This window comes from Nicotiana sylvestris, chromosome 3, assembly GCF_000393655.2.
Source record: "Nicotiana sylvestris chromosome 3, ASM39365v2, whole genome shotgun sequence".
NCBI classification, from domain to species: Eukaryota; Viridiplantae; Streptophyta; class Magnoliopsida; order Solanales; family Solanaceae; genus Nicotiana; species Nicotiana sylvestris.
In genome coordinates this window covers 36,283,636-36,309,160 of record NC_091059.1, presented here as the reverse complement: position 1 = coordinate 36,309,160, position 25,525 = coordinate 36,283,636, and the positions used below count along the sequence as shown (strand labels likewise).

The 25,525-nt window shown below is 38.1% G+C and overlaps 3 protein-coding genes across 3 annotated transcripts; 2 read left to right on the top strand and 1 right to left on the bottom strand.

Annotated features, from left to right (window-relative positions):
* The first annotated feature begins 388 nt into the window (after nt 1-388).
* On the top strand, nt 389-11,639 carry LOC104235895 (casein kinase 1-like protein HD16). The gene is made up of 17 exons (XM_009789724.2): nt 389-750; nt 1,419-1,885; nt 2,163-2,288; nt 2,365-2,438; nt 2,540-2,609; nt 2,688-2,743; nt 2,886-2,957; nt 3,139-3,233; nt 3,575-3,641; nt 3,731-3,860; nt 3,956-4,174; nt 4,256-4,386; nt 9,499-9,673; nt 9,764-9,854; nt 10,515-10,672; nt 10,762-10,950; nt 11,259-11,639. Exons 2-17 carry the CDS (start codon nt 1,472-1,474, stop codon nt 11,316-11,318), a joined length of 2,127 nt encoding a protein of 708 aa, XP_009788026.1. The 5' UTR covers nt 389-750; nt 1,419-1,471; the 3' UTR covers nt 11,319-11,639.
* Nucleotides 11,640-11,686: 47 nt separating this feature from the next.
* On the top strand, nt 11,687-13,509 carry LOC104235897 (uncharacterized). Its single transcript, XM_009789728.2, has 2 exons — nt 11,687-11,743; nt 12,886-13,509. The coding sequence occupies exons 1-2, from the start codon at nt 11,687-11,689 to the stop codon at nt 13,507-13,509; spliced, it is 681 nt and encodes a 226-aa protein (XP_009788030.2).
* Nucleotides 13,510-23,849: 10,340 nt separating this feature from the next.
* Nucleotides 23,850-24,596, bottom strand: LOC138887243 (uncharacterized). Its single transcript, XM_070168967.1, has one exon. The coding sequence runs from the start codon at nt 24,594-24,596 to the stop codon at nt 23,850-23,852; it is 747 nt and encodes a 248-aa protein (XP_070025068.1).
* Between the last annotated feature and the right edge of the window lie 929 nt (nt 24,597-25,525).

Here is a 25,525-nt window from a genome sequence, read left to right as displayed (position 1 = left end):
TCGCTCGAAAACTAGCTATATCGATCTATGTAAGTGGTAACAACGCAAAAGGCTTTTAAGCTTGAAAGGCGATGAAAGAGGTAAGATAAAATGGTATTTGAACTAGGGTAGGCTGAAGAGGCCCTATGTAGTCTGTCTTTTTATGAGTGATGGGCAGAGAAAAAAGATGTTTCAAAAGTCTTTTTTTTTTCTTAAATTTTGTGGTAAGTCAAACTAGATTATTATTGAAACGGAGAGAGTAGTAATTAGTAAGTAATAATATAAAAAAGAAAAAGGAAAAAAAGTTGCTACATGTTTTTTTTTCCTGACATGGTGTATACGCCACACTGCCACAAAGCCCCTCCACCTACACAACACACAAAATACACAAGGTGGCTGCTTACTCCCTATTCCAATTATTATTATTTCACAAAATTCAAAGGTTTTCGAAATCCAAATTCTCACCGGACGTAATAATATTACTTCCTTCTCCATTTCGACTCCTGCCTTATCGATATACTCCCATACGTATATTCACACAAAACCATTTCTGCAGTTCATTTTTTCTTCTCCTTTCTTGTTTTTGTGCCACAGATAAGATTCTTTGTTTTTGTTTATATTTTTTCAATTTCTTGAGCTATCCCCCGTGGTATCTATGAGTTCACTGAAGATCTAAAGTTTGATCAACAATTACAACTCTTGTTTGGTACATTAAATGCGTTGATTTTTGTTCAGTTTCTCTCCGATCCTTTTGGGTTTGTTGTTTTTGAGGTAACATCTCAACTTTTGCTTTTGTTTCTTGGTTTTGTTGGATTCTTTTGGATTTCCCTTTTTGCTTTTGTCGAATGTACCAAAACAGTTCCATCTTTGTTGCTTTCTTGATGATCGGTTGAGGTATGAGTAGGATCACATTGATTCCCGTCTTAGATTCTTTTTCCTGATTATAGAATATCATTTTGTTGAACTGTTTTAGTTGGGTTTCTTTGATAAAGTTTCTAACTTGGATGTGGTTTGGCTGTTTAGCTTTTATTGTTGATTCCACAGTTAAGAACTTTCCTTATCATGGAATTTATGGAGCTGAATTTATTGGAGCTTTTATTGTTGTTTCTTGGTTGGGAAAATTTCATGTCTTTTTAGTCTGTGTGATCAAGAATGAAGTTACCAGCTTTTACATAGATGTTCCGGATTTTTTTTTTTCCAAAAGTAGAGATATGTTTCTGGTCACCTGGTCACTTTTAATATTTTAGCTAAGCAGAATTATAATTTTGAAATGTTATCCTGTAAAGTTTCCCCAAGTTTTCTTCATGTTTGAAGCCTGCATTTTCTGCTTCTTATTGCAAATTGAGGTCTGCATTGGGTTGTTCACAAATTGTTAAAAATCTCAGTTTTGAGCTTCTCTTTTATCTTTTAAGTGATTCTTCTCTTATGGGTACCACCAGATTTTCAAGGCAAGGTGGGTGAATCGAGTTGAATGTGATTTGCATGGGTGAGGATGCCAGAGCTGCGTAGCGGAGCACGGAGATCAAAACGGCTTGGTGATCTCCAGCCTGCCCCTGAACCCTCTGGCCAAGAAGAAAATTGGGTTTTGCCTACTCAGAACAGAGGTCGAAGAAGAGGTGGTGGTGGAAGAGGAAGGGGTAATGCAACAGCTGTAGCAAAAGGGCCTTCAGCAGCGTCGCGGGCAAGGCCTGGTGGTGCTGGTAGGGGTAGGGGGATTAGGTTGATCGATTTAGATCCGGAGCCACCTTGTGAGGCTCCTCCTCAAGCTGTTCCTGTTGGTGTTGCAGAGCCAGCTCTTAATAGAGCTGAAGGTGCTGCAGATAAAAATATTGCAATGGAAGGTGGGAGTAGAGACAAAATAATGGGAGTTGAAGAAGAAGCAAGCACAACTCCAGTACCTGATAGGGTATCTTCCTGATAACCCTAACATCCATTTTGTTGCTTCTTTTTTCTTTTTGAATTTTCTTAATGAAATTGGGGATCAACTGAAAATCTTCTTAAACTTGACTCTGCCATTTCACTCTTCACCATCTGCTTAAGGAAATATGTGGATAGCGTTAGTGATAGTCAGTGGAGCAAGACTTTAAATGTTATATATATATATATATATATATATATATATATATATACACTCTTATTGGGAGTAGAATTCATGAAAGAAGGCTTCCTCTGTCTGGATGCAGGTGCAAGTGGGTAATTCTCCTGTATATAAAACAGAAAGAAGATTAGGTAAGGGTGGATTTGGACAAGTTTATGTTGGTCGTAGAACAAGTGGAGGAACTGAGAGAACAGGACCAGATGCTGTTGAGGTACTATCCATGCCATTTATTGTGTGATTTGTTGAAATTATTAAGTGTATAATACAGTGATAATGTTCTGCTCTAGGTTGCATTAAAGTTTGAGCATCGAAACAGTAAGGGTTGCAACTATGGCCCTCCTTATGAGTGGCAGGTGTACAAGTAAGTGAAATTCCTAATTTTGGAGTTTGTGGTATGTATAATCTTTTCTCAGTCTTGAGATGCCTTTCTTATCATCTATTTGCAACTTTACTGTTTGACAGTACCCTAAACAGCTGCTATGGGATCCCAGGGGTTCATTATAAGGGTCGTCAGGGAGATTTTTACATTCTGGTGAGCTTAGTTTTCTCACCATTAATATCAATGTCACTTGTTGCATCTTTGTGATATTTGCTGAATATTTATTTTTAGGTGATGGACATGCTTGGACCGAGCCTTTGGGATGTCTGGAACTCTTTAGGCCAGTCGTAAGTTTTGCAACTGCATCTCCTTCACATTTAACATGACTGCAGATGCATTGGAATGCAAAGCAGTTTACTCTGTATTACTTTCCCTCTGCACATGGACGCGTTATATGCTTCCTGTTTGATGATAATTAACCTGCAACAGAATGTCACCAAATATGGCGGCCTGTATTGCTGTGGAGGCAATATCAATTCTCGAAAAGCTTCACCTTAAGGGGTAAGTGTTTTGATCTCTTCTATATACATTTCTTTTGCGTCATTTTCTTCATGTTTCATCTTTAACTTCCTTGGGTTTAGCATTGCTTGCTCTGTTTGCATCAGTTCACTTTCCTGTTCTAAACTCAGCAGTGATGTTGTATATATGAAGTTAACTGTTCAGCGTTGTTTCTGTCTCTTAGGTTTGTGCATGGAGATGTGAAGCCAGAAAACTTTTTGCTTGGTCAGCCAGGAAGTGTTGATGAGAAGAAGCTGTATCTTATTGATCTTGGTTTAGGTACGATGCATTATTATTATTATTATTATTATTATTATTATTATTATTATTATTATTATTATTATTATTATTTCATTTTCTCCCTTAATCACTCTATGCTTTTCGTAGGTGTGTCAAACGCCTTTGCTTTTCTAATTTTTAGAATGGAAAAAGAATCACCTTAGTGAGCTAGACTTTTAAGTATAATGTCGGTTTTTCTGTTGAAATATGTCTCTAGATATCTCGGTACATTTGCAGGATAACTTTCTTGGTAGTGGGTTTATTATATTAGAAGATTAATAATTCCTTTTGTTTTAACTCGATGTGTGTTTTTTGTGATGCATTGTTTTACATTGATGCAGCATCTAGATGGAAAGATGCAGCATCTGCTCAGCATGTCGAGTATGACCAGAGGCCAGATATATTCAGGTTTATGGAATTTGACACGTAATTAAATAAGCTTAGATATGTAACTTCATTTTCATGTTTTGTGCACTAAATATGCTTTTATTTGACAGGGGTACTATAAGATATGCAAGTGTACATGCACATTTAGGTCGGACCGGGAGTAGAAGGGATGACCTTGAGTCTCTAGCATACACATTAATATTCCTCATAAAGGGAAGGTTACCATGGCAAGGCTATCAGGTTGGTTGTTTTTTGCTTCACTAATTTGTTGCTTGGGCATAACTTTGCTAATTGAGTTTAATGGTTCTACTGTATGATGTTTTGAATGGTGACAGGGTGACAACAAGAGTTTTCTAGTCTGTAAAAAGAAAATGGCCACTTCACCAGAGTTGATGTGTTGCTTTTGCCCTACCCCATTCAAGCAATTCCTTGAGGCTGTAACAAACATGAAGTTTGATGAGGAACCGAATTACGCCAAGCTCATATCATTCTTTGAGAGTCTTATTGAGCCCTGCACATCACTGAGGCCAATAAGAATTGATGGGGCTCTTAAGGTCCATCTATCTTTATGCATGGTTGTATGTGTTTGCATGATATATTGGCTCCTTACTTAGCTGTTACCTATCCTTAATCAGGTTGGGCAGAAGCGGGGAAGACTGTTGATAAACTTGGAGGAAGATGAGCAACCAAAGAAAAAAGTGCGACTCGGTAGTCCTGCAACCCAGTGGATTTCAGTTTATAATGCACGGCGTCCCATGAAACAGAGGTAGTTGCTATATGTCAAAATGTGATATGGTGATTATAATTCATAAGTTACATGCAATAACCATTTTGCTTTACAAAAAGGTGCCTCAAGTGCTTGATATTGTTTTCTTTGTTTTTGCTCTTTGCAGTTTAGCTGTGAAATTGTAGACATCTCATATAAAGTCTTACAGTGAAAAATTAGATTTTCACACATCTTCACTGCATAGACATCTCAAATAAAGTCTGTGATTAATTAGATTTTCACATATCTTTGCTGCAGCATTGCATCTTTCCAGTTTGTTCTGTCGTTTATTTTGTTTGGCAGAAGAGCAAATTATGTAATCAGTTGTTGGAACACCAACTTGGCAATAGAAGTGTACACAGACTTGCGTGTCATCTGATGTCCTTTCTCAACCCTATGTTATGGATGCACTCCAGAACTTGAGAAATTAAATATGCTTTAAGCAGAGAACTTGCATGATTTACTGTCAAAACATGTAATTTTGTACGTACACAAATGCATATAAACGGAAGCAGGGGCATACATATTTGAAGGAAGATGCTAAGGAGGATAATTTAACATGTGAAAAAGTGTGACACTTACTGATTCTTGGGAGGTTGGTAGCTTTTGAAAATCTGACCCACGAGGACCTTCAGGAATATTCCATGTTTAGGTGACTGCATCATATATTATCTATGCAAGGAAACATCAAGATATAGACCTCTGCTAACTACGTTTAACTGCAACTAGAGATATAGTAAGGTATATTGCTAGTAACGTATATTTCGTGCAGCCCTGCTGACCACAGTTATATATCTTTGCAGCTAAACTTCTCTCTGTTTTATTTGGATGTTTGCATATGTTTTGGCTGAGGTTGACAGGTTTAAATTTCTGGAGTTTATTTTTCCTCGAAGATTCTACATGCGACAAAAAGCGTCTGTAGGAGTTGTAGATGCCTTTCCGTGTTTGTTGTCTCTAGATTGAATGTATAAATTTATCTGATCTATTTTGAATATCTTCTTATTGAGACTCCGAAGGCGCTTCTTCATGCAATGTACTAAATGAACCCCAAACTTTCAACTCGAAGAAATATGACTTCACCACAACTCCTAAAAATCTTGGACGAACAAAAGTCCTGGCTGAGTAATGGTACGTATACTCACCAGGCAAACAAGTACATAACTGCAATAATTTTTATAAAGTATTTGTTTTGTGCTTTCATCTGCTGAGTGAAATTCTGAGCAGCTTCTGGATGCCTCTTCGTAGTGTGTGCTAAAGAGAAATTTCAACTGTTCCCAAGGAAAAGAGTACTTGGTTGCAACTCTTATACTCCCTCCGTTTCATATTAAATGAGGTACTTTCCTTTTTAGTCTGTTCCAACATAAATGACACATTTCTAAATTTGGAAATAATTCAACTTTAAACTCTTTCATTTTACTCATTTACCTTTAATGAGAAGCTTTTATAGCCACACAAATATCATGGCCCCACAAACTTTTTACCCCTTAAGCTTTTAAGACCACAAGTTTCAAAAGTCTTCTTCTTTTTTCTTAAACTCCGTGCCGAGTCAAACTACCTCATTTAATATGAAACGGAGGGAGTAATATTTAGCGAGGATTTAATCTATGCCCTACAATATCTTATTGGGACTTGATAAAAAAATATTCTATGCTAATTGGGAAACATATCCTCCTGTGAATGATTTTTATATTGTATGCATACATGGCTGCATGTTTCATATGGTTAACAGCTCTGAAATAGCTATTTCATGAATCATGATTTAAGTTTTCTGATTTGGCACATTACATTTGACCTTTGGTTTAGATTTGTTAAATTTAATATCCATGATCTAAATTCCGAGTAGCTGCTTGGTGCCTCTTCGTAATGTGTGCTATGGAGAAATACGAACTTTTCCTATGGAAGAAAAGACTTGGCTGCAATTTTTAAAATTTTGGCAAGGATGTAGGTCTATGCTCTATAACATATTGTAAGCTAACTGGTATTCAAGTGCTTCTGTGCATGATCTTCGTAAGTATACATGAATGGCTGCATGTTCCATGTGGATAACAGCTGTGAGATAGCTGTTATGTTAAGTTTTTGATCAGCACGTTAATTAAATAATATTTAATGAGCTTCTGGAAAAGCACTGAACCTCGTTGAACTTGAACTTCATAAGATCTAGTAAATGGGGGGCTAACGGTGTTATGTGTTCGGGAAACCACTGCTGTTTAGCTTTTTCAATATTATTTATCATGCCAAAGGTATGGTAACTAATCAAAAACAAGTTATCAAAATGAAGAAGCTGAATCAGTTCATTAATGTTGTTTGCCTCTCTAATGAGAAAAAAGATTATATCCTTAAGCTTGTAAAAATGCTTTTGGAGCATGTAATAAGAATATTTTAAAGACGCATAAGTTATTGCTGATAAGTTATGCGCCCAAGGGTGTAACCTAGTGGTTAATGAAGTGGGTAAAACCATGGTAGACCAGGGTTCAAATCCTAACGGAGACAACAAATGCTCGGTGACATCTTCACTTCCATCTAAGCCTTGGCAGCAGACCTGTGCCGACGGAGGTAGCAAGTACCTAGGGGAGTAGTCGAGAGTGCACGCAAGTTGACACGGACATGACCGTTAAGAAAAAAGTTATTGCTGATAAGTTGTTGTGTAAATGGTTTAGATCTGATGAAAACTACACTTGCATTCCTTCATTGACGTGGTGGTATCTCCTTTCTCAGGAATCAAGTACGGCAGAACTCATAATTACCTGCCATTATTGGAAGTAATATTCCCAGGCTAAATATCTCCCTAGGGTCGATTGTCAGTCTAGTGAGTTAGCGGTGAGACTTTCTGTATTCTATTGCATGCATGGCTACTAGGCATGTGTAACTGTGATACCTTTTAGGATTATAGCAAGCTTGGAGCAGAGTGGACTTACGAGGAAGTAGCTGAATGTCTAATTTGAAGTATTTATTTGAAGATAGGCTTCTTGAATACCAATGATTTTCTTCCAAGAATGCAAGTTGTGGAACTTCTAACTTCCGCTAAATGCTTTCTTTACTGAGGAAAAATGACTATGGTAAAAGATAGAAAAAGGGGAAGGATCTTTTCACCTGGTTGATTTGCAAGTAAAAGAGAACAGGAAGTAAGAGGACCTTTCCATTTATGTTCTTAATGCTTTTTTATATTGGGAAAATAGATGTTTTTGTCGTCTCTTTTCCAAAATCTTATGGAAATGATGAGGAAGGATAAATGTAGATAAGTTCGCCCTTTTAACCACTCATACTAAGGATATATGAGCATCTAACTCTTTCCTGTGAGCTCTCGAGGAGCAGGAGGAGTCATCGTTATCAAGATATCTTTTGTGTTTTCCATTGTTCCCAGGGACTGCTTTTGAGGATCTGTTCCCATGCTGCAAACACAAATCCGAACTGGTGGAGCTGGAGAGGAGAGGAGCAGTAGGGTAACAAAGAGGTTTTTGGGAAGGTGGGAGGGAAAATCAAGAGACTGACGAGGCTTTTGTTCTCAGATTGCGTCATGACGATCTTTAAAGGAGAGGTCAAGTAAGGACATGGGCGGTTGTTTGGGGGAAGGTTGAGGGAAGATCTGAATTTCCTGAAGGTAAGGTGAGCAGAGAAAAGGTCGGTATAATGTGCTAACATGGTGGTGTTTTGCGAGATTAATAGGGTTATGGGTTTTCATGGAAAAAGTCAGTTTCACACTTTTATTTGTAGTTTCACCTAATACCCTCTGAGAATTCCCTCTGGGAGTTGACACGTTTTTTAATTGTTAGACTACTTTATTAGGAAAAGGTGCCGTTGGTGGACTATATTCTCTAAGAGTGACATCTGAGGGACCAGGAAGGAAATTAGGGCAGAGTCCATGGACTGTTTTGATAAAAGTTTGCTATTTCCTTATTCCGGAGTGCCACCTTTCGAATGAATGCTTGTTTTTGGGGTGTTCTGAAGTATAATTGATGTTTCTAGTCGAGCATAAAAATGACACGTTTCTCTCTTCCACCGAGCAAGGGATAGGAATACTCCAAACCAGAAGAAAAGAAAATAACCATGTGCTTACACTTGCATGCATGTTTTATGGTACATACATGAACATCTTTCGCACCACTTCATCTACCTGAACAAGATGTCAACCTGGAAGAAGAGAATGCACGTGTGCTTACAGTTGAATGCAGTGGTGGACGCACGTGGTGGCAAGCGGGTTCAACCGAACCCGCTTCTTCAAAAAATAATACTGTGTATATGTATAAATAACGATTAAAGCTGCGTAAATTTTGTATAAGTATTTTATTTGAACCAACTTGACAACTACTGTTTTACGACTTAAGTTATGCACTTCTAAGATTGAACCCACTTGCACGAACCCACTTGCACAAATTCCTGGGTCCGCCACTGGTGTTGCATGCGTTTATTGGTACAACTTTAAATATCCGCTGCCAAGCTTTCTTGTGCGATGTGATAGTTCTTTGTATAAGTGGTTCTTTCTAATAACATGTGATAGTTCTGTGTAGTCTGCTAACACAAACTTGGTTATTCCTATATAAACTGTTTGACCTCATAGCTTCACATAAACAGAGGCGTACATAGGATCTTTTGTAAGCGATGTCAACATTTAAAGAAGTGAACAAATGAACAAATCAATGTCCAAAGTAATTTTAAAAGCACAATTCAGATCATATTAATAAAGCACAATTTATTTATGTTATTACAGCTCTCATGGACGAGTTTTCGTTTCTTGAAATGTATTCATAATAGCCTCATTAGAATAGTACTATGTTTTCGTTATATGTAATGTCCTTGTTTTGCACCGTCTGGGCTAAGGTGCATCCGCCCGGCATATAAACACATTTAACTGTCAAGTGCATGAGTTAGTCACATATTAAATGTTCTCTGAACGAGGGAATATTGTGCAAATCATCTCCCCATATGCATTTACTATATGCCTCTTCTATAATTGTTTCCTAAAAAGACTGGAGCATACTCTCTTTTAGGCTCGCATGTGGCACCCGCGTGTTAAATGTCGCAGTTAATAGTTTCTGTTAGCTATTTTCTGAAGTGCATTTGATTCTGTATTAGTGTGGGCTGCTGATAGGGAAGTGTTAATGTTGGATTTTGTAGATATCACTACAATGTTGCAGACTCTAGGCTCCAACAGCATGTAGACAAGGGAAATGAAGATGGTCTTTACATCAGCTGTGTGGCTTCAGCTGCCAATCTTTGGGCCCTAATCATGGATGCAGGAACTGGTTTCTCGTCCCAGGTTTACGATCTTTCAGCTGTCTTCCTCCATAAGGTTGTCATCTGAATCACCTACAGTTTTTGTCCCTTTACTTCCTCTGCAGGAGAGATTCTTATCTATAACTCATTTTTGCGTTCTTCTTAGGATTGGATAATGGAACAGTGGGAGAAGAACTATTATATCAGCTCAATAGCCGGAGCAGCTAATGGAAGTTCTTTGGTTGTTATGTCCAAAGGTTAGATATTAAAGGAGTATGATCTGATTGATTCACATATCAGGGCTTTAACCTATGTGCAGATAACTGCTGAAAAAGTAGTATCAAGTTATTTTAGACACCACTTAATTGCTTGCCATTGTAGTCATTGCCGCCTACCTAGCACTTTGTAGTCTCCTCAAGGTTGAGGTTACCTATGGTTCATAACTGCTCACCAGAAAATGAGCTCCACTGTCAGACTCCTGGGACAAGGAAAAGCTACAGGAACACTTCTTTTGTGGTCTTCTGTCGAAATTATGTTATCCAGTATTGGTAGAGAATACCCTTGGATTTTCCAAGGCAAAGACCGGAAGGAAAAGGGCATCCCATCACTAGAATGGATGATTGCATGCCAGCCGTCTCATGATAATGGTTGTTGCTTCTACAATTATTATAGATGGTTAACTTTTATCTGGTTTCGGTTGACCCAGAATTCAAAAAAGGATACCAAATTCCTCCTCTTGATGCATATGTTGTTCTCAATGTAATCACCATGTATACCTGCCTGCTTGATGAGCTGTACTTTTATTAGCCGCTGCAATTTGCTTGTTAGGGTTTCACCTGCTGAAGATAGTTGAAGAGAATTTTAGTCCATGTGTCTATAAGCACTCTATTGACTACTCTTGGTGCTTGCTGAAACAGGAACTCCTTATACACAACAGTCTTACAAAGTAAGTGAATCATTTCCTTTTAAATGGATAAATAAAAAGTGGAAAGAAGGTTTCCATGTCACATCCATGACCACTGCTGGCAGCCGGTGGGGCGTGGTGATGTCCAGAAATTCTGGATATTCTGAACAGGTGAGATAGCTTCCATTTGGTGACCACTTCTAATGCATTTCTTGTTTCCCTCCAAATAGAAGAAGCTTAAAATAGATGATTCCATGCAGGTTGTAGAGCTTGATTTTCTCTACCCAAGTGAAGGAATACATCGACGATGGGAAAGTGGTTATCGAATAACTTCTATGGCTGCTACTGCTGATCAAGCAGCCTTCATATTGAGCGTACCAAGGCGTAAAATGATTGATGAGACTCAAGAGACCTTGCGGACATCTGCCTTCCCAAGCACCCATGTAAAGGTGATCAGTCTCTCTCATAATCAGGTGTTTCCTTTGCATGTTGCATTTTCCTTAACTGGAGGAATAAACAGTAGTTATTCTCCTCCTGTTCTTCCAAATCTTCACAAAGGGATAACTTGATCAAGACTGTCTTATTGGCTTGTTTTACTTTTTCTCTACTCCCACGTCAAATCATAGGCTCTCATATTTCTGTAATTGCTAAATCATCAAATGCACTGAAGTTTGTGGAATATGTTTTACATAGTATGCAGGTAAGCTTTTCGTTCTTCCCTGTTTCTGGTTGCTTATTGCTTGCATTCATTTCTCAGGAAAAATGGTCCAAGAATCTTTACATTGCATCCATCTGTTATGGTCGAACTGTCTGTTGAGGATGTTGGTCGCCGTGATCTCAATGTTTCTGAAGAGTTATGGAGGATGAATTCATCTGGTCAAAGCTGGATTGCATCTGTAGCCAGTCCTCATTTTTCGTGTGTAAACTATGTTTTGTACGACCGCATACTGGAAAATAGGAGAAACAAACACTACTTGAAAACATGCAGAATCAAGGCCTGAAAGCAGGCTGGAGCACCAATTGGGTGGGTGACCAAAATTTACTAGTTTTGGCAGTTAAGGCTTCCAACATTTGCAATTTTTGTACCTCAAATTAAAAGGGTCCATTTATTCCATAATATTATTGATTCTTGCTGCCATGTGGGTGCATCTACTCTAAATATTTCGACTAGGGCGCTGCTGCTGGATGGCTGAGAGATATAGTTCTCGCGTAACTGGATGTTTTTCTAGGTCTACTACAATGGTGAGTTTTTGAATGTACTATTTTGACGAGAACCAAATTGCGCGACTTCTGCGATACTAGCACATCCAGATATCAATAGTTCACGATGCAAGTCAAGAAACCATAAAATTGCAGGCTGTGTTTTAAAGCATAAGCAGGGGAGTTCCGGTGTAATCCAATGGTCTCAAGTCGAAACCAAATTAGCGTATAACAACAGTTGTTATGACTCAGTTCCAAACTAGTTGGCTTCATGTTTTATAATACTTTAACAACAAAACATCTCACGAGGTGGCAGATTCATGAGCCGAACATTGAAAAACAGAGAACGACTGAAAGTTGAGATGATCATTTCAATCTCCTCCCGGGACGCACTAGATATACTCCGCTGCTAAGTGTTAGGAGAATTAAAATATTGAGAAAAAAAAAAAAAGAATATTTGAAGTTGATAGTAAGATAGAGTATTTGGAAAATTTTGTAATTCTAAGTGGAAAAGAAGTCTTTTTGTTGACGGAATATGTTAACAGACACCTTTACTTGCACCGTTTTGACATGCTGATTTTCCTACTTCATGTAGTTTCATCCAGATATTTGAACTTGCTTAAAACTAATTTTTAAACCTCTCTGACCGTTGATTGAGCTCATGGGCATTTGTTTTACTGAATCAGAATAATAAATCGTTACACGCTCTAAAAAAGGAGTGGATGTATTAATTTTGATTAAAAAAATATAAAAAATCATTAAAAAATGTATCCAACCCAAGTAGATCCCTTCCCCTTCGGGTATATCTGCCCTGAACCCCTTCCTTGTCTCCCGTTTTCCCCATTTTTTTCACCCCCACCTTGCTCCCTACCTCCTTATTAGGTTTTGTGGATACTCAACAAGAAAACTTAAAAGTATAGTATTAGAAGGAGAAGAATTTTCTTTAAGGGCATTGAAATAAATAGATCTCTTAATGGGGTTATATTTTGAAACATATCAAGAAGCTATGAAAATGCAAAGTAATTTTTTCGGTAGTTTTTTCTACGGCCATGTCCATGGCGTTCATGGGTTTTCCAAAGGAGTCTGGTGATTGAGATGTGGTGGAGTCCGCTAGTGGCCATTTTCCAGCGATGGTCTGGTTTTTCTTTGTGGTAGTCAGTGGTGAGATACTTCCAATGATGTAGTTCCATGATCCGGTGGATGGGGATTACGAGCCACTTACTACGTATTTTCCCGATGAAGAAGTATTCTTTGCTGGAGAAGATATTGCCGAATCGTACCCCGGATGGAGAATATTTTTTGATGGAGCAACAAACTTCAAAAGAGTCGGAATTGGGGCAGTCCCGATTTCGGAATCTGGACAGCACTATCCAACATCGACAAAGATAAGATTTCCTTGTACCAATAATATAGCTGAATATGAAGCGTGCAACTTTGGGATCAGAATGGCAGTCGACAAGAACATCAAAGAACTTTTGGTCATAGGGGATTTCGATCTATTGATACACCAAGTTCAAGGGGAATGGTCCACCAAGAATGTCAAGATACTTCCGTACCTGCACTACTTGAAGGAGCTATGCAGGAAGTTCATGAAGATTGAGTTCAAGCACATCCCCAGCATTCAGAACAAGTTCGCTAACGCCCTTGCAACCCTATCATCTATGATTCAGCATCCAGACAAGAACTACATCGACCCCATCAAGGTCGAGATCAGGGATCAACATTCCTATTGCTTCCACGTAGATGAAGAACCAGATGGTAAACCATGGTATCACGACATCAGAAAATTCCTTGCAACCAGAGAATAATCGAAGAATGCTATTGATGATCAAAAGCGAGCCCACACGAGGCGAGAAAACCATTTTTCCTTAACGAGGAAGTCCTGTATAGGAGGTCCCCGGATTTAGGTTTGTTTAGATCTATAGACGTTGCTGAGGCAACTAGGTTATTGCAAGAAATACATGCAGGAATATGCGAACCCCACATGAATGGGTGCATATTAGCCAAGAAGATCTTGAGAGCTGGATACTTTTGGATGACTATGGAAAGCGACAGTATCCGCTACGTACAGAAGTGTCACCAGTTCCAGATTCACGAGGATTTCATCCGGGTTCCGCCAAATAAGTTAAACGTAATGGGTTCACCCTGGTCATTCGCCGCCGGGTCATGGATGTGATTAGACTTATAGAACATACCGCATCAAACAAACATCGCTTCATCTTGGTAGCTATTGACTATTTCACTAAATGGGTCGAAGCGTCTACTTACAAGGTCGTCACAAAGAAAGTAGTGGCAGATTTCATCCAAAACAACATCATATGTAGATTTGGAATACCGGAGTCTATCATCACTGACAATACCGCTAACCTCAACAGCGACCTCATGATAGAAATTTGCAAGAAGTTCAGAATCATCCACCACAATTCCACAGCCTACAGACCACAAATGAATGGGGCTGTCGAGGCAGCAACAAGAATTTCAAGAGGATTCTACGAAAGATAGTGGACAATCACTGGCAATGGCACGAGAAACTATCTTTCGCCTTACTGGTTATTGTACCACCATGAGAACATCTACTGGGGAAACCCCGTATATGCGGGTATACGACACTAAACTTGTAATACCCCGCAGAGGTCAAAATATCGTCATTAAGGGTCATTCAAGAGGCAAAATTGGACGACGCAGAGATGATATGGGTCAGACAGGAGCAACTCATGTTCATCGACGAGAAGAGAATGGATACAGTATGTCATGGTCAGCTATATTAAAACAGGATGTCCAGTGCATTTAATAAGAGAGTGAAGCCTCGCCAGTTCGCACCGGGGCAGTTGGTCTTAAAGAAAATCTTTCCCCACCAAGAGGAAGCCAAAGGAAAGTTCGTACCAAACTGGCAAAGTCCTTACGTGGTTCACTAAGCACTGTCGGGTGGAGCTCTAATTTTGGAAAAAATGGATGGAAGAATCAACACGAAGCCCATCAACTCAGACGCAATCAAGAGATACTATGTTTGAAGACAAATAAAGTTAGGTTTTGCTGTAACAAAGCTACATTCAACCTGATTTCCCATGGAGGGATACGTAGACAACCCATGTAGGGTTCGGTTTCTCCCCCCCCCCCCTTTTGTAATAGAAAAACCAAATATCACTTTTGTATGTTGCTCAGGAACTATGCCGACTTGATTTCATTAGAAAGGAATACATAGGCAATCCTCATCAGATTCAGTCGTCTTTTGTAATTAAAGTACATCCTGGCCGGATTCCATTTGGATACGTGAGCAGTTTAAGTCAGACTCGACCTTTTTCATTCTTAATATCATCATTTTGCATCTGTTGTAATTGAACTATATTTTGACCTGATTCCATTTGGATATGTAGGCTGCATGAGTCACGCTCGCTCATCTTCATCATATTTTATCATAATCCACAAACTACGTTCAAACCTGATTCCATTTTGGATACATAGGTAACCTGAAAGGGTTCGGTCATAACCTTAGGAAAACCTTTTTAATGCATTAGTTCGAATTATGACACAGTCATAACGACAAGCAGCCGCGTTTTCTGAAGCATCATGGAATATCAACATCAACATGACAAAGTTTTCAAGAATATACGCTCACGTGTGGAGAAATTTTTGTAACATGTCACAATTTGGAACGACGGCATTTGACTTAAAAAATAAAGTATTTTCAAAATGTAATCTGAAAAATACAGTAATCTATTCCACCTACCGAACTTCACAACGCAACTATATCAAAGGCTGGGGCAAACCAACACTGTGGTCGACACAAACCAACTTCCCCGGCCCTACTAAAATTTTTTCTTTGAGTGCAGGATCAACAGGGAGCAAGGAAGCACTAAGACCACACACTAGGGCAAACAACGGATCCGCCACTTGCCTAAGATTATCTCTCTTTATCCTTTACTTGAATTTTTCTGGTACGGCTAGGGCTAATATTTGAATCCTGTGCAGGTACCTCGGAATCAGACCGGTGATACGGAAAAAAAACTGTATATAGCAAACTGCCAGCTCAACAATCGGAGCACCTTGTATAAAATGGATCGCTGACTTCATCAATGGAAGACTTTTATCTAGCAAAATGCCTACTCAACTAATCGGAGCACCTTGTACAAACGAGCCATCGACTTCACCAATTGAAGTTATGTATATAGCAAAACGTCAGCTCAATCGATCGGAGCGCCCTGTACAAATCGATCGTCGGCTTCGCCAATCGAAGCCTTGTATATAGCAAACTGTTCATCTCGCCAACAGAAAAATCTGCATCGCCACTCCATCGCAAGTGGATGACAGAATAGACAGTCGCAAACCTCGTCACCGACGTTCTGCCAATCGATAGCCGCAACTTAGCTTTGCAGCCAAGAGTATCTCTTGGGCTTCCTTTGCTAGTACTTTGAATGTTTTGACGTTTTGCTCATGCAGCTTCAGGCATGATTATGGTTTTAATCAATCACTCCCAGGCGGAGATTATTTTACATTTCAGTGTAAAGCTATCCCAACAAATAGAGACGCACTCTACAAATCAAGCTTTCCCAACAAGTGGAGACATTTCTCAGTGCAAAGCTCTCCCAACAAGCAGAGATGCACTCTACAAATCAAGCTCTCCCAACAAGCGGAGAAAATTTTCAAATGCTTTGACAGCTGCTGAACGGTACACAACCCGACTAACAAATCAAAGCAAGTCAAGATCAAGTATCCCATCATCCCGATCCCGAATAACGACTCGTCAGCAGCCAGGCATCATCATTCCTAAATCATTTGCATCACATCTTAATATATTCCTAATTGCAATAAATTGGTATGCATATATTCATTTATTTTGCAGGAACAAACATCGCATCGTCGAACTCTTTCTAAGAAGCAGACCAAACTACAATGCTATGAGGGACAACAAACACATTAGTAGGCCAATGATCCAAGTTCAAGCACAAAATGAGCAGTGAAACTCAAAATTTTCAAATCCTTCAAATCAAGCTGCAAAATTTAAGTTATCATGAGTATACAATCCTTCATCTCGCCACATCATCATAATACAATATTGGGGCAATTCCTACGAGTATCAATTCCTCAAAAAATCTTCACTCCAGAACTATATGAGGTCTCATCCTCGTTAAGCTCGAGGTATGTAAGCAGATCAAAGCCAGAATTTGGCCCCAATATCTCCAACATTCTTCCCAAAATCCTCCCAGATTCTTCCTTAACTCTCAATCCCGTAGCTTATAATCTTCATGTTACTCTTGCAATGCATGCCTAAAGTCGAGACAAAATTGGCTTTGCTGCAATTTCTTTGCCCGAAAATTCTTTCATCGTCTCCAGTCAAAGATGGACAGCTGTTGATGACCAATTTTGACCCTCCCTTTTAAAATTAATTTACTTATACTTAATAATTTACAATAAATATTTTGAAAGTATTTTATAGTAATAAATACCTATTTCTACAAATTACTAATTATTAATTTTGAAGTTAGTCACCTAGCATTAGTATTATGTAATTACAAATATACTTAATATGTTAAGATTATTAAAATAACTTTTATATATATATATATATATATATATATATATATATATATATATATATATATATATCACATATATATTTTAACCAATTTGACAAATTACTCTTAATTTCTAGTTAATTAGACTACTATGTTAATAGTTTGGAATTAATGCTATAATTCAAAAATGAAGTCTTTATAAATATTTAATTACAATAGTTAGTAATATATATAATAATTATAATTTTAACATATTTTATTTAAAATTATTAAGCTTATTTAATTTAATTATAAAGGGATCAAAAGAGGCTAAAGGCTATAATTGCAATTCTCTATTAAACACAAATTTGCCATTCTTTAAATCAAAACCAACTCAATACCCAAGCTCAATCTGGAATTAACTCAGTCCAAACAACCCCTCCCATCCACCCTGACGATCCTTGCCATCACATTTGAACCAATCACAGCGTGCCATGTCATCGTTTTCAATCACTTATATAACAAACACAACTGATCCAAGCCGTCCATCCCAAAGATCACCAGCTTTGAATTTGTCTCCATTTTCCTTTAATTTTAATAGCCCAAGTGAGCTTAATCTTTGCCGTTGAAACCAAGGGATCTAACGACTCTCAAATTTCGCCCATAAACACGTTTAATCTCAAATTATCAGGACCGTTTATCTGAAAAATCAACAGCCCAGATTTGATCTCCTAAGTTTAACCTAGAGACATCCCCCCTCCCCAAAATCTCTAAAACCCTAGAATCATTTCCTATTGACTTCACCCTTCTCTTTCCTTTTCCTCTCTAAACTCTCTCGACCTGCCATAAAGGAATCAACCACAAACCTAGCACAAATTTGTGCAAGGCCACAAATCTTGACCTAGAATCATTCCTTATGCTTCCTTATCCATGATTCTTGTCGTTGCTTTCCTATTTTGTCCTAGAGATTCAAAATCTCTAGTCTTCTAACCCAAACACAAAGATGAAAACTCAGGTCCTCAAATTTTCGTATGCTGCGACCAAATAAGAGCACACATGAGATTCTCATGATGATTCTTCTGAATCAGAGGTCAAATGCAATGACCTCTGGACCTCTGATCCTTATTGGATTCTTCACTTGTAACGGTTGTCGTGCACTTAGGTAAGAGTCTCATTCATTTTTCCCTCACACTCATTCAGATTCACTCCGATTCACTCTAATTTTACCCTCTTTGCTATCATCATCGTCTCATAGTCATCTTCCACTATCATTTTGAATCTTGTTGAACCCTGGAGTCATTGAATGCCACTATAAAAGGAGCCTTCAATGCTCTCACCTACAAGACCAGAACTAATGCAAAAACAAAGTAACCCTAAAATTTTAATAAAATTTGGGTTTCCTTACTGATTTCTGATTTTTTCTCTTTGTTTCTGAGTGCTTTTACTGCTCAAGCTTGAAGTTTTGTGTTCTATGCAATTAGAAAAAATCTCTATTTGGTCTGTTGACCTAGAGAACGTTAGTAAACCTCCAACTTTTCTCTTTTGATTGTTTTATTCAAGTATCACGAACATGTTGTTATCTTTTTATTGATTGTGCTCGTTTATGATGTTCGTCATCAGTGTGTAGATGTTATTTTCAGTTCATAATATGTGTTGTTAATTTGTGGTTATTTTCCATACTTTTGAATATCTTTAATTGGTATTGATTAAGTTGCTATGTGACCTTAATGACTTTCATTCTGATTTCAAATAGAACATGATTAAGTTTCTTTAATGTGCCTTAATGACTTCTTACGCTTTCCTAGACTTCATGTTTTATTTCAATGATTTTGTTGTGATCTCTATCTCTACAACACTATTACATGCATTCTATTGTTCTGTAGTCGAGATTGTTGTTTGATAATTCTAACTAGAACAAAACTGAAAGATCATAGTTTAATCCTCCACCATTTAGCTGAAGCATTTGAATTTTAAATGTTTAAATGATTTCCTTATTTATGTAAGTGTTTGCCAACTATAAAAGCAGCTTATGAGTCCTTTCTATGAGAGTTTACATCTGTACCTAACTATTAGTTACATCTCTAGGTTCCTCTATATGAAACAGTCTTATTAAAGTGAACCTTTATGAATATCAATAATCCTTCTGCATATATCCTGTTATGATCAAGTTATCTTGTCATAATAGTAGCTTATAGCTATGTTTGTCATGGTTGAGTGATAATTGTTTTCAAGCTGAACATAACTGCCACATGTTTAGATGTAAATCTTAGTCTGTATAGCTGAGTTAAACCTGTTTGGTACAATACTTTCCTTGTCTTTAATATCCTTTATGACATTGCTGATTTGGTCTCATAATAGGTGAAAACTTACCCTGTCTGTGTAAGATCATAACCTTATTTAAAGTATATATGTGTAGTTGATTTAAAATGTTGTATGTATGCCTGTTTGTCTTCATGATCTCATGTTCCTGTACTTTGTTTTGAAATTGCACTCAATCCTCTCTTTCCCTGCCCTCTCTTTCCCTGCTAACCTGAACTGAATCTGATATGTAAGTCCTAAGAGAACTTCTTATTGCTACTACTTGGACATAGTAGTTTACCTATTTCAATATAAGATTAGTGTTCTTATGAAAATGTGTTTTTGCCATCAATTACAAATGAAGTAGGTTTGATAACCTTTGATCCTGTTAAGCACCTTTAGGAATTCCATGTTTGAATCTATAAACTTGTAGTCATGCTAAAGGTCCTAATCAAGTTCAGGTATCTTTAATAACACATGTAGAAGTTGATGATTATGACTGTTTGTATGAATCCTTGTTGATGCTTTTAAAAGTTTCAAGTATTATTGTTAATCTATACATCTGCTAGTGGCAAGACCTAAGCTAATCAATATGTGGTTAGCCTACTAGGACAGAGGTATCTATATTTTTGGGTTGCTGCATATCTGAACCGTGTGCTCTTTATCTATCCTTAAAATATGATCTCAAGTGTTTGGGCTCTTTAGCAGTAATACTGTAGTGTCTCTGTCTCCGTATGTGTTTGAAACCTGACCTTCAGAATTGTTTAGTATGTGTCTTATTAATGTTGGAAATGTAGTTATAAAATGAAACTGTTTCTTTATCCTTATGTTATTCTATCAAGTGAGAAGTATACTTATGTGGTAGCGAGTATTAGTGTAGTTGGTTTACATTGAAGGAGCCTTATTGGCACTTAAACCTATGAGGAAAAATGTTTCGTTAGTGGTTAGGAGTATTTGGGAGTAGAATTTAACTCTAGGTTGGGTTGCTCTTCCCGACACAAGCATTGCCCTGGGCCTTAAGACTCTTGGGAACTTTGAAGTGTCGGGGGATTTAAAGGGGGCATTGACCTTGAGCGGAAATCTCTCCTTAGCCCTTAATCCATTGACACCTGTTATTCTCTTTGGGTATCATATTTAATGAAAATGAAAGGTTTTCAATGGAAATTACTTACAATATATAACCACCACGTTAGTATAAGTTCGCATGGTATTTGAGTATTGATAGTTTGTTATATTTTGGTACTTGAACATGCAGAATATGTATCTAATGAACTTTTTTTGTTTTGAACATGTACATTTGCTTGGGCCTGCTGAGTTCTTGAGCAACTCAGGCCCAAGTCCAGCATTGCTATGTCTCTGGGAATTCGAAGTCAGCTGTCGTTGTCCCTATTACTACTGGGCCTACCTCTTTGAGGTCCAAATACTAGAGTCCAATCCTCTTCCTCTAAACTCCTTTATTATTTACTACTTATTTACCTAAGTTTTACTATCTTGTCACACTTTGTTGCATCCTTGTTGTTATTTTATCTCACATTTATACAATAATTAAATTGTAACGACCCGATTGGTTGTTTTGAGCTCTAACATGTAGTTCGGTGGTTTGAGACCTTGAGTAGCTTCACTTCATGCTTTATGACTTGTACGTGTGGTCAGAATTGAATTTCGGGAGGTTCAGAGTTGATTCAGGTGAAAAATTCTCAATTCGAAAGCTTTAAGTTGGAAGAGTTGACCAAGGTTTGAATTTTGAGTAAACGACCTGAGAATTAAGATTTTAAGGTTCCAATAGATTTGTATGATTATTTTGGACTTAGGCGTATGTTCTAGTTGAGTATCGGGTGGTCCGGGAGCATTTCAGCGTTTATTGTGGAAAGTTGGCAATTCGAAGGTTTTAGAATTTTCTATGTTTGGTTTGAAGTGGACTTTGGTGTTTCCGTTCTGGATTCTGAGCCTAGGAATATGTTCGTATCGTGATTTATGACTTGTACGTAAAGTTTGGTGTCATTCCAGAATGTTTAAGTGTAATTCGGATGTGTTCATCAAAGTTTGAATGTTTTTTTGGCAATCCACTAGGCATTGTGCCTAGGATTAATTTTCATAAATGCAAGATAGATTACAACAAAGGAGGGGGATATAAACCTTACCTCCGAGAATATGGTGGATACACACTTGGTCATCCTAACTTGACAACCAAATGGATCCTGTAGACTATGTGATGTTAGACCTATAGTGATGTGCCAATTGCCTATCCATAAATGATAGGCAATTGGGTATACAAAAACTTGATTAAGTGAGCCTAGGTCAACTATAAAAAATCGCACAAGTGAACCTATATCTATTATATGGTTGAGTTGAAAGTGCATCAATCCATATACAATAAGACCTATGTCTACAGTAGAATCTCCCTATGGAGAATGACAAAATGTTGATGATTGCATAAGTAACTATCTTCAACTTTGTTTTGACAATAAGGCCAGAGAAAGCCAAGTTGAATATAATTATCAAAAGAGCCCATGTAGATGATTGAGATTGCTGCTTCTACATGATTGTTCTTGATAGAAGAGAATGAGCAGTTGTTGGTTACTTTGATCCAGGAGGTAGTGAAACAAACAAGTTAAGATGGTAGGTTCTGGGAGCTGATGCAGATCTCTCACACACATCACCCTTTGTGAAGAGGCTGTTATAGTATGTAAGTTCTGCATATGAGGGCTGATCAGAAAGCATTGTAGGGCAACTAGGTTTGGACCCCTAGGTGTGTCCTGTTGGGTACCTGCTAAATGCATGCACAAGCATGTGATATTCAGGAACTAACATTCCTTGAGCCTTTGACATGCTCTCAGTAGATTGAGCACAAATTATGCTAATACCATAATCTGAGAACATCATGTTAAGACATATCATTGAACATGGTACCCGCAAAAATAAACAAATTGGTTAGCAGTAAGAAGTCAGGAGGATGGTGGCATCTGTTGGTGTCCATTTGGTTTGAAGCTGAAGCTACTGCAACTATGTTGATGTTCCAGTTGATGATGGCTGGAATGTTGGTGTCCTATAGCATGTACTAGTTCTGCATTAGTGAATTACAGAGGATTACAGTGTTCTACATGTTGGGATTCCTATTGTACATTCTGAGTTGAGAAAGTCTAGCTCCAAGTATTGCCTTATTGTTTCCTCATTGTAGTGCGAAAGAGCATGAAAAGGCAAAGGTTAACTGGGGGAGTTGTGAGTTGTATGGTGTGAGGTTGTTTATTTAAGGTAGTCAAACTAGGACCTGCTTGAAGCCATTGAGATGCACTCAGTAGAATGAGTACATATTGTACTGATACCACACACTGAGGGTATGTCAATTGGTTAAGCAAGGCATATATATAAGTACCTACAAAAAAGAAAACAAAGTTAGTGTAAAAGCAGCTTTTTCTGCTTCTTGTTTTGCAGCACTGATTCTCTCCTCTTAGTTCCTTTTGAAGGTTGAGAGTTGAGTGTGAGGTCATTCTCAAGTTTTTATGACTTCTGAGATTTTTGGGATCTGTGTGCTTGCTGGTTGAGTGAAATTTGTGAGGGTAAGGACTGATTCTACAGAGTAATTGAAATGGACTGGTGGTTTGAGGTTGGGTGGATGGATGTATCTTGTTGGTGTCAAACTAGGTGAGTGGCTTCCAATTGTAGGTGAGGAATATGGGTAGTCGTTTGGATTGGTTGATCATAGGTGCAGTATATTGGAGGGTATAGGTAACTGGTGAAGTGTGTTGGAGATTGGGAGGACTTTTGGGTTGGTGGTATGATTAAATTTTTGGATTTATAGCTATAGAAACCTATTTTAGTGCTTTGATGATCCTTCAGCAGATTGAGCAACACTGTTGCTGATACCACACTATGAAAGACCACTAGATGACTTTGCACGGCCTTGTATTACCTGCAAAACAAAAACCAAGGTTAGTATACCAAACTGCACTAGTGCTCTCCTCCAGAAGGATTTCCGTAAGGTGCTTGTTCTGCTTGTGATCATATGGGACCATGGGTGTGGATAATTGGACAATCAAGTTTGCTCCCCTTGCTGCACTGATTTTACCCATATCCATGAGAAGATTGTGATGGTGCAGTAAATTTGCTTGTTTCCCTATGTCTAAAATTTGAAGTGTTGATGGAGTCTTGTATGATCTGTCCTCTAATGTGGTTAGGTAGAGCTGATGGGAAATGAAAATGGGTTATTGCTCCTAGCTCATGACTTAACTTGGATAAGGAATCAACTGGGCAATTAGCTTCTCTATACACATGCGAGGATCTGAATTCATCACACTGTGAGCTGAGTTTCTTAAGTTTCTGCACTTTCATCCTTAGAGTCCAGTGGGATTCATTTTTATTCAGCTATTGGATAAGGAGAGTTGATCTGCCTCAAGGTGGACTTTGTGAAATCCATTGTCCAAACACCATTGCCCTCCTATGATGGCTGCTTCTACTTCAGTAAGATTGTTAGTACCTTCTCCAAAGGGAGTAGCAATGGCATAGGTAAGCTCACTAGTATGATCTCTGATGATAACCCCTGCCTCTATTCTGCTTGGGTTACTTAAAGCACTCCCATCATTTTTGACCTTCACAAAGTGTGCTTTAGGTCTTTGCCAAATGACTTGAATGACAGAGGTGTGGTATTTACTTTGTTCCACTATTGGGTATAGTTCATTCCAGTTGAAGGGCCAGGAGACATAAGAGAAATAGGTCCTCAGCAACATTGAAACATCTGAGTTGATAGAGAATAAGACCCTGGCCATGGATGATGCCTTTCCTTCATACTTTGCACTGCATCTGTTCTTCCAAATGTTCCAGCGGATAATAATAGGTATGATGTCAAGGATTAACTTTTGGACTTCATTATGACTTTTCTGCATCCACCAGTTCATCAAGAGCATATTGAGAGGCTTGTTGTCAGTTTGTATTCCTGCTATGCCACCATATTTCCTCCAAACATAGCTGACAAAAGAACCTCTGCTGAAAATGTGATCCACAGTTTCATTGGTAGGTCTGGTGTAGCAGACACATCTGGATACAGCAGGGTTGCTAAATAAAAGCACTCTATCATCAGTTGGCAATTTGTTTCTAAGAGCTCTCCACATGCAAAATGACCATTTAAAAGGAATTTACTTGTGCCAGGTCATTCTGTTGGAGAAGTTAGATTGCTTCCTCTTTATGATGAGTTCCCAAACAGAGGCATGAGTAAATTTACCACTAACAGTTGGTGTACAAATGGTTTCATCTAAGATATGAGGTTGGAAATGAATATGGGTTTGAATGATGTCCTAGATCTTGTGATATGGGGCATTTTCATTAAGATTCTAAAGATCCTATTGAGCCTCCCTCTAGAAATAGGAAACATGAATGTTATCAGACCTGCCTCCACCAATTCTATGGTCAACCACAGGTCTTGTTCCTAACCAATTATCCCACCAGAACAGATTGTTTCATGAGTGAAGTCCCCATTGAATAGCTTGCCCAGCCTTCTTTTTTTTAATCATCATCATCTTCCATGTTTGTGACTAGCTAGAGTCCCATTTTTTGGATATGGGATTGGACCTTTAATAGTACTTGGCTCTAAGGAAATTGCTCCATAGAGACTGAGAATTTTTGAGGTGCCACCATTGTTTGAGCTCTATTGATTTGCAAACATCCTCAATTGTTCTGAATCTCAGACCACCCTCTTTCATTGGATAGGACAGTTTCTGCCAATAAGCCCAATGATACTTCAATTTTTCCTTTTCTAGACCCTAGAAGAAGTTTGCTGTCAATTTCTCAATCTGCTTTATAACAGTTCATGGAGGAGGCACTGCAGACAAAAGGTGGATTACTATTAATTGTCACATGTTTTATCAAAGTAACCCTGCCACCATAGGATAACATTTTTCTATGCCAACCTTTGATTCTACCCACAATCTTAGTTGTGAGATTATTGAAGTAAATGATCCTCTTCCTACCTATATACAAAGGACATACCAGGTAAGTTAGAGGAGATTCCCTCTTTGACAAACCTATTTCTGCTTTAATCCTT